This window comes from Aptenodytes forsteri, unplaced genomic scaffold, assembly GCF_000699145.1.
Source record: "Aptenodytes forsteri isolate BGI_AS27 unplaced genomic scaffold, ASM69914v1 Scaffold108, whole genome shotgun sequence".
Classification (NCBI taxonomy): domain Eukaryota; kingdom Metazoa; phylum Chordata; class Aves; order Sphenisciformes; family Spheniscidae; genus Aptenodytes; species Aptenodytes forsteri.
In genome coordinates, this window is record NW_008794448.1 from 4,984,735 (window position 1) to 4,994,559 (window position 9,825).

General features: G+C 38.2%; 1 protein-coding gene across 1 annotated transcript in view; it reads left to right on the forward strand.

Moving 5' to 3' along the window:
• AKAP6 (A-kinase anchoring protein 6) overlaps positions 1-9,825 on the forward strand; it is a 236,437-nt gene that overhangs the window by 220,356 nt on the left and 6,256 nt on the right. Inside the window, 1 exon segment of the mRNA XM_009290373.1 lies at positions 6,556-9,825. Coding sequence (XP_009288648.1) covers positions 6,556-9,825 — 3,270 coding nt within the window.

Sequence of the window (9,825 nt, forward strand, 5' to 3'; positions counted from 1 at the left end):
CTCGATGACCTTAGAGGTCTTTTCCAACCTTAATGATTCTATGATTCTATGATTCTATGAAGTCAGTGTCCTTCCTGTGGTACAGGAATCTGTACATACAACCACCCATGTAGGACCCTGGCAATACCTGTAAGCATTCATAACGCCTAACAGAAGAGCACAGGTTCTGCCTGTGCAGGATTGAGCATATTATTTCATCAATGGAGGCAATAATGATTGTAAAATGAAGCAAGAGAAAGGATGAACCACAGTTTTGGATCTTATTTTCTCAGGAAATACTCATGTACCTTCTTCTTTTAACTGCAATTATAACAAATACATATGTTCATGATCAGTTTCTCTAGTGATCTGTGATAAAGCATACCACTTCCATATATTTTGAGACCATATTGTAATGTGCAGGTCACTTCAGTATTATGCACATGGAATATTAGGCATATGCTTATGCATATTAAAACGTTAGTGTTGGGAAATGGGGACAGTTTTCTTGTTGGCTATGGTATAGGGAACCCCATTTAGAAAATGAACTTAAGTGAAGCAGAGGTGAAGTGGGTACTGTACACATGACTATTTCCCTCAGCAGAAGTACTTGGCATGCTTGCATTTTCCAAAAGACAAAATCATGTTTGTCTTCTTTGAATGTGCACACATTCCTGGAGATGGGGGATGGTTTTCTTTCTTTCTCTTTCTTTTTCCCCTGGCCCCTAAGTGCAGTTCAGTTTGGATAATTTGTCCACAGCAACTGAAGGATATGTTGCAGGGGAGGGAGGAACAGAGTTTGTATTTATTATTGTAAAAGCTCTTTTTTTCATGTTAATTCCTTTAAAAAAATATAATGGTACGTAGGGGTTACATTACAGGCCTGTTTCACCAACACAAAGTATCTGTACTGGAGTAGCACATGCAAATGAAGCCGAAACAGAGAATCATTGTTTAATAAAATTTGCTGCAGAAAAAGCAAAACTATCCGCGTTTTAGTAAAGGAAACAAATGAAAAAATGCATTTTCGAGACTTATCCTTAAAGAGCACTGGGGTTAAGGAAATGTCTTTATTTGGCTTAATAGTCTTATTTCTTCCCATTAACATTTTCAGCAGATTAACTGTTTAACCATTAAACACCAACCCTACAAGCATTTAAGTGCACACCTAACTTTACCCACATGAGTTATCCCACTGAAATGGGAATACTGTCCTGAGCAAAATAGTTCAGGGTTCAAATTAGGAATAGCCAAACTCCTTAAAGCAGCACTTTCAAATACATTGCAATTAATTCAACCTCTCACTCTTCTGAGTCTGTAATTTAATTGGTTCTTGGCTTAATTATATTAGAAACTTTTAATGCAACAGTAAATACTTCCTAAGTGTTGTTTATCTACTGGTAATATTTTAAAAATAGGAATATGCATAATATTGTGCATCTTCTTGTTCTTATTCCATTGTTATTTTTTACTTGCTTGGTCAAAACTATTTACCTTCTCTTACTGTGCACCATGTGACCATCGAGATCTACTCTAGATGTAGTCGTATTTAGTGACTTTATAACAATAAAGTCACTCTGACCTACTTAAAAGATACCCATTTTTAGAAAGATGACATATAGACACACACACGTATATATGCGTGTGTGTATTTATACGCATACACTCTTGCACATATAAAAAACAAGATTTACCTTCTCTTACTGTGCACCATGTGACCATCGAGATCTACTCTAGATGTAGTCGTATTTAGTGACTTTATAACAATAAAGTCACTCTGACCTACTTAAAAGATACCCATTTTTAGAAAGATGACATATAGACACACACACGTATATATGCGTGTGTGTATTTATACGCATACACTCTTGCACATATAAAAAACAAGTTTCTAAATTCCGGGAAATTTAGTACAGTTACACCAGCTGGTATCCAAGGAATTTTTGCCAGACAGAATGGTACCTTTGCAGCATGTTTTATCACAGACTTCAGCAAGGCCAAGACTTAAGAGTCAGCATACAGGGCTCACCCCACTGGAATCTGAAGCTCTGTAGCACACTCAAAGCTTCTCTTTAATTGTAGCCTTTCTTACATGTGGAGATCATCATGTCTGTCTGTGACAGACCCCTTTCTTGTTGGGAATTTGTGGTTCAAGGAGTGATACCTTGAACCAGGCTAGGTAGAACATCTTTTGCAGTGTGTAACTGCAAACTCTGTAAGAGAGCCACATTCATCATTAACTGAAATGGGATAAAAAATATGGTGCGGCTCTCACACTAGTAAAGTTTTCCCAGTTGGAAATGGCAATAAAAGATTTGTCTGCTTTGTGTAAAAGATGTATTGTGCAATACTATACAGTTCTTCGGAGTGAAAAACAAGACAGACAGGAGAAGAAACAACAGCATTTTTTCCCAGTAAAGTGAGCAATCAGAATTTAGCTCTGACACCAGCTGAAGCTGACACTTATGTTGTACCTCCCATCCTCTGTATAACACTAAGTAAAGGATCAGTTTGGGGAATTTTAAATTTTCTGTTGGCAAGACCTAATAATCTATTACTATCATGATAATTCTAATCCTCCAGCACCCTACCTATGCACTGAGCAGCCTGATAAGGAGACACCTGACATGATGAAAATAGTCCTCAGGGATTCCTGGGTTTTACCCTGTTACTGCTGTCAGTGCAAACACAGGCTGGAGTGACACCACCTTCCATTCTTCACTCCAGAGGTTTATTCAAGAGTCTGTATGGTGCTGCTCTCTCCAACAACTACCTCAATGTCCAAAGTCTCTTTCTTGTTTGAGCAGCTTGCTAAATTTTGTAAAAAAGAAAGGGAAAACATATACCCCTGCTGAAAACGCCAAATACAAAACGTTTGTGACGTAAGCCGAGTGGTTTGTTTCAAAGTTAAAACTTGGTCTGTACTTAGTAAGGTCTGCCAATTGTCCTGGTTTCAGCAGGGATAGAGTTAATTTCCTTCCTAGTAGCTGGTACAGTGCTGTGTTTTGGATTTAGGGTGAGAACAATGTTGATAACACACCGATGTTTTAGTTGTTGCTAGGTAGTGCTTACACTAGTCAAGGACTTGTCAGCTTCCCATGCTCTGCCAACTGAGAATGCTGGGGGTGCACAAGAAGCTGGGAGGGGGCACAGCCAGGACAGCTGACCCAAACTGGCCAAAGGGACATTCCATACCATGTGTGATGGAGCCCTGCTTTCCTGGAGATAGCTGAACACCTGCCTGCCGGTGGGAAGGAGTGAATGAATTCCTTGTTTTGCTTTGCTTGCGTGCACAGCTTTTGCTTTACCTATTAAAGTGTCTTTATCTCAACCCACGCGTTTTTCTCACTTTACCCTTCCGATTCTCTCCCCCATCCCACTGCGGGGGAGTGAGCGAGCGGCCATGGGGTGCTTAGTTGCCGGCTGAGGTTAAACCACAACACAATGTACCTGATAACCACTAAAGTTGTACTGGTAGGTTTCTTCAAGGGAGATGATGCTTATGAGAAAAGTAGTAATTGCTAATATCAATTTAGTCGGTTCCTTGGACAGAGAAAGCTATGCTGGTAAAATGACATTATCTACATAAGAGCCTTTGGAAGTATATCTGTGACAATCAGAAGAAAAAAAATATGATCAAATCCCTTACCGTCACAGCTATGCCTGCAAAACTTCTGAGTATATACCAGGTCTCAGAAAAGCATGTGCATTTGAAGAATAAAAAATAGGCTTTGAAGTGAGGAGCACTCAGTGAAGATGAATGGGCTGAGGTCACAACTCTACATGTTTTATTATTTTAGTCCATCTGACTTGCAGAACAAACAAGGCAGCCAAGTGCTGATTTACAGAGGGAAGGTTATCTTCCTGACCAATAAGGACCAAATGTTTTGGTTTTGAGCAACAAAATCAGATTCTATGGAACATAAAATCCTTGGAACCTGCTGCTGATTTCCTGCCTTCAGGAATTTCTTTTTGCAGCTGGCAAAAGTTTAAAACAGTAAAATTGTGCAGTTTAGGAAGCTTTTCACAGCAATGTCTTCCTAATGCTAGGTATGAGAGAGTCGTAAAACATGCCACAGAAAAATTGAGTAATTGTAGCTGATTTCTTGTTTAAACTAACAGGTTTTCAAACTAACTTAATTTAATTATTGTCATTCTCTTGCACCAGTTTTTACTTGCAGGTTGGTTAAGGGTCAGCTATAGGTGGGAAACTGCGTCCAACTAAGTACCAACCAAGAGCCATTATGAAAACATGGCAAACTGGCAAATCGAAATATGGATTTCCGAACTCCACAATGTACAGAACTGCTCTGATAGCCTTAGTTGCCTAGCAAATGGGTGTTTTCATGGAAATCTAACATTTAAGCTATCACTAGCCAATATCTCACAGGGGAAAAAAAAAAGGACTCTAACAAATTTACTCCATAAAAGCTTTGGGGTAGGTAGATCCACAAAGAGGCTCTAGCCTTCAACATTAGACATGACAGTTTCTCAAAATCCCAAAAGCCTCCTAACCTGCCAAGGAGGAAAAAATTCTTTGGCACCCATACTTCTGCCCATGATTATTTGCGGTATCTTAACACAGCTGTAGTACTCAGGGACCTACCTTACAACTAAGCCCAATGAAGCATAAGGACATCTTACGTGGAGAATATCTTGGTTTATCAAATATATTAATAATCATATCACCCTGCTGAATGGCGGATAGCTATTCTGCCCAATTTGGAGAAAATAATTCTTCCTTATGTCAGTTGAGTATTTTAGCCATTGGTCTACTGGACATACTGGGATGGGATAGCCTTGTGTCTTGCACAGAAACAGTGCCACCTATATCCATAATTAAATAGACACTGGAGCAGGGATTTGGACCTATCTGTGCCTCTTGCCAGTCAAATGTGCTAAACACTGCACTGCAGGATAAAATTCTCCTCGTCTATCTATGACCCAATTAATATTTAATTGTTTTATGCAAAATGAAACAGGAGACGCAGGCTTCTTTTCAGAACAGCATATAGGTAGGACTTCTCCTGAGAGCATGGGAACCTGGTTCATGTCTCTTATGTTCAGTCTGACAAAGTGTCCCATGCCCAAAATCAGTGCCCTAACTGTTGAGCTGTTGGAGAACATCCCATGATTTTTCACAAAAGGGCTTTAGTTCCTACTTCAAAAAGAGAGTTCCCAGCTGAGAATCGCAGTTAGAGATACACGCCTTCCCCTTCACAATTAACCTTGGCCGAGTGTTGATGAATCTAAGTCAGTAACTAAGTTGTGTACAACTGCACTTCATTGGACTACAGCCTCATTTTATCTCCTTGTATTTCTGTAAGTTTGTAAGTTTGTTGTGATTTAGATTGCTGTTTGGCATGTGATCAATGCTGTATTTGAAAAACAAAACTTGCTCCAAGAAAGCTCGAGAGAGCAAGAGATCATAGTTGAATGGTTTTTTGGAAAAAGTGCTTGCTTTTCTGGATACAGTGATCATTGTTCAGCTGTTAAGATGATTTAAACTAACAATTCTACATTAGTTAACAGTTCTGTTACAAGACTTATTGTATAAGCAAAGTCTTCCCTAAAATGGAGGCCTCTTAATAAATAGAAAAATAAAGTAAAATTAATTTGTGCTCAGCGAACCAGCCCCAAAATCAGGGACCACTTCTGTCTTATTTTGAGGGGTTTAAGGTGAGTCCGTACTGTTGGCCACTTGACGCATCACATTTGAGTGAGAAAAGTTGTCAAGATGTTCTTCCTCTCCCACACATGTTTCTAGAAGGAACAATTCTTGATACTATATGTTCTGAGTCATAATAGCAAATATTACTGGAAAGTTACAAAAGTCTTTAAAAAAGCAAACTAAGTTTAGCTCAATTATTTATCAGCCCTTTCCCAGAGAAAGGTGTCAGCACAGACAATATTTGAAATTCATGTAGTATTTGATTAGACTGATTGATTGTTCTTACAGCTGAAGATATTAACATTCGTTAGTCTTACTTACTGGTCATTAGTACTGCCTTTATTATCAAGTAAAGAATAAATAGAAATTCTAATAAAAATTCATCAAGTCTTGTGATTTCCAGTGCATTAGATCTGTTGTTTTTTAAGGCTCAACACAAAAGTTTGTTATAAACATTTCAAAAATCCTCTTATAAATCCTTTATATCTTAACTCTTTTAAACTTAAGCAGGCTAAGAGAGATTCTCATATATCCAACATAATAAAGCGCTAATCACGTGTTTTTTACTACCACACTACCACACTCCTATGTGATTCTGCAGAATGGTTAAAACTTGTTACATATAAAATGACTAACCACAATTAATCTCTATTAAAGAAAAGTCAAATGTCTGTATTATATTTTGACAGTAAATAAGAAAAAAACCACCTAAGATGAGTAAGAAATCATGCAAAATTTAATGTTTCATTTTAATGGTACACAAAATGCAACAAAATTAAAAGCCTATTAGTCATCATTGTTCCAAAAATGCACTTTACTCCCACTGATTTACTTATATGATTTCAGTGGAAGCACATTTAAAGTGCAGCTGTAAATATTTTTAATCTTTGACTTTTTTTTTACAGGAGCCTCTGAACTTTATTGATCCCAGTTTGATGGATCTAAATGGCCCAAGTGAAGATGCACTAGAATGGGACGAAACTGACATAAGTAATAAGCTGATCAGTATTCATGAAGACTTAAGTGATCCTGATCAGGAACTCAAGGAGGATGATCTAAGCCAGAAACCTGCTTCAGGAGAATGTGGTGATAACAATGTGAATGAAGACGAAAGTATCAATGATCGTGCAAGTCCTCTTTATTGTCGCAGCATTACTTCCCCTCCAAATCCTCACATCTATCAGGTCTATAGTCTTCATAATATTGAATTATCAGAAAAAAAACACATGCCTTTTATGAAAAAAACATCCAAACTCTCCAATGTAACACAGTCTAACATTTTAAACAAAAGTCTTAGTAAAGACTCGTCGTTTTCATCTACCAAATCCCTGCCAGACCTAATAGGGGGGACCACATTGGCAAAACCATATAACTACATCTATCAGAGTGGAAACATAAGCAGGCATTCTGAGAGTGAGAGTGGGATAGTGAGTGAATGTGATACAGAAACTACAAATAATTCAGAAATTTTTTTGCTAAATGATATTGAAAGCACTCAGAGTAATCCTGAAATTGGGCATGCAGAAACTCAAGTGGATGATATAGTCGATGTAATAAAACAAAAAATAAAGCAAGATGAAGAAGACCATGCTAGTCTCTCAGATGATTTCCAGTTGGCACCTTCTGCATGTTGTGGAAGTGAAAATGATGAGGATTTGGACAGCATTACTATGTGTAACCCTGTTTGTCTAGACGAACTGCAAGGAAAACATGACGTGTTTACGTTTTATGATTACTCATATCTTCAAGGCTCCAAATTCAAATTACCTGTCATAATGAAACAATCGCAAATTGACAAAACACATACAGAGGGCAGTTTTTTCCATGGGTTTTGTTTTGATAAAATACCTGGTAAATCTGAACATAAGCCTGGAGAGTCACAACCAGATGGGTTTATTCATGACCATACTCTGGCAAGTATCCCTGGAGAATCAGATCCCAATTCCTGTAAATCTGCAGAAACTGTAAGAAAATTAACTGTTACAGAGAATACAAGACAGGTTTCAACTTTATCTCGTAGTTCTTCATTAGAATCTCTGTCTGTAGTAGGTGATTTGTTCAGCTCAGGTATTTTTAAAAGTGGAGATGGTCTTCAGCGAAGCACCTCTTTGGAGAGCTGGCTGACGTCCTACAAAAGCAACGAAGACCTTTTTAGTCATCATGGCTCAGGAGACATAAGTGCAAGCAGTGATTCTGTTGGAGAGCTCAGCAAAAGGACATTAGATCTTTTAAATCGCTTAGAGAATATCCAGAGTCCTTTAGATCAAAAGATAAAGCGCAGCATCTCTGATATAACACTCCAAAGTAGCTCTCAAAAAATGTCTTTTACTGGACAGCTGTCTCTAGATATTGCATCCTCAATCAACGAAGACTCAGCAGCTTCTCTCACTGAACTCAGCAGCAGCGAGGATCTTTCTCTCTGCTCTGAAGACATTGTACTGCACAGAAATAAAATACCAGATTCAAATGCATCATTTAGAAAACATCTTAATAGATCTGTAGCTGATGAGAGCGATGTCAATGTCAGCATGATTGTTAATGTCTCCTGCACTTCTGCTTGTACTGATGATGAAGATGACAGTGATTTGCTTTCAAGTTCCACACTTACCTTAACTGAGGAAGAGCTAGGTATCAAAGATGAAGACGATGACTCCAGTATAGCAACTGATGAGGATATTTATGAAGAATGCAATTTAATTTCAGGACTTGATTATATAAAAAATGAACTCCAAACTTGGATTAGACCAAAATTTTCTTTGACAAGGGAGAAGAGAAAAAGTAACCTCGGTGATGAAATTCAGCGCAGTAAAGAAGTTAGTAATGAAACATCAAAAGCCACAGATACATTAAGCATTGAAACACTATTGAATGGTTCAGTACAGAAAATATCAGAAAATAATGGCAATAGTAAGAATGTACCACGTGATCGTGAAAAAGGAACAAAGAGTCACCTGATAAAAGATATCTCTCAGGCTGTGAAGGATCAGCTTGTGGATGATATGGAGAATGGCAATGTTGAAAATACTCTTGGCAGTCAAAAGGAAGGTCTTGTCAGAACATCAGCAAGTCCCAAAACTCATGCATCAGTTGATGTCAGAGAAGCTGAAAATGAATGTTGTGTCTGTGAAGCATTTACAGACAGTTCAGATGATTCACATATGGATGGCAAGGAGACTGTTCTGTCATCAGATGGATCCAGAAACCCTCCAAAAGAATGTCAAAGTCATCTTCAGCCTGATCATCACTCTGTTGCTTCCTCTCCTGCTAAAAAGCCTTGTCTTGAATCTTCCTCAGAAACAAATTGTGTAGACATACAAGATACAGCTTTACAAACATCCTTACCTAATGGTCAACAACATAGAATAAGCACTGCTGAAAAATCTACTGATTGCTGTACAGCCTTGAAATCCAGCGAAGCAGAATGCGACTCTTCAGCCAACGGTCTTGATTCGTGTTGTAACTGTGAATCTGCTGCTTTTGATAAAAGAAACATGGAAGATGGCTCAGTACACAATTTTGTGAGGGAGATAATAGACATGGCATCAACAGCTTTGAAAAGTAAGTCACAACCTGAATGTGAGTCACCTGCTCCAGCTTCATTAGCACAGATCAAGGAAAAAGTGTTAGAACATTCTCACAGACCCATTCAGCTAAGAAAAGGGGACTTTTATTCTTATCTTTCACTTTCTTCTCATGATAGTGACTGTGGAGAGGTAATCAAATACATAGAGGAAAAGAGCAGCACTCCTGTGCCACTAGACTTCACAGATGAGAGAGAAAATATTGAATGCTTTTTTGAAGCCTGTCCTAAGGAAGAACGGGTTGAGCAGCAGCAACCTACTTCTAACACTATTTCTGAAATATCTCCAGACTCACTAGGTGAAGTGACTCTAGAGTCATTAGAAGTTAAAACTCCACCTGAAGGTAGGGATTTATCTTTCTTATGTGATGATGACAATAATATAAACGTCCCCAATCCTAACAAACAAAGTGCATCAAACAATTTGAAAAATGCTGCTGCTGATTTGCTGATTTCAGATGGGCAAACTGAAGGTTTGGAAAAGAATTCTTCAGAGCTTAGCACTGAGAAGAGTAGTACAGGAAAATCACCTGGAACTGAAGAGCCCAAAGGATGTGTTGCTGCTTCTGAAGGGGCTTCAGCTATAGAGTTTCAG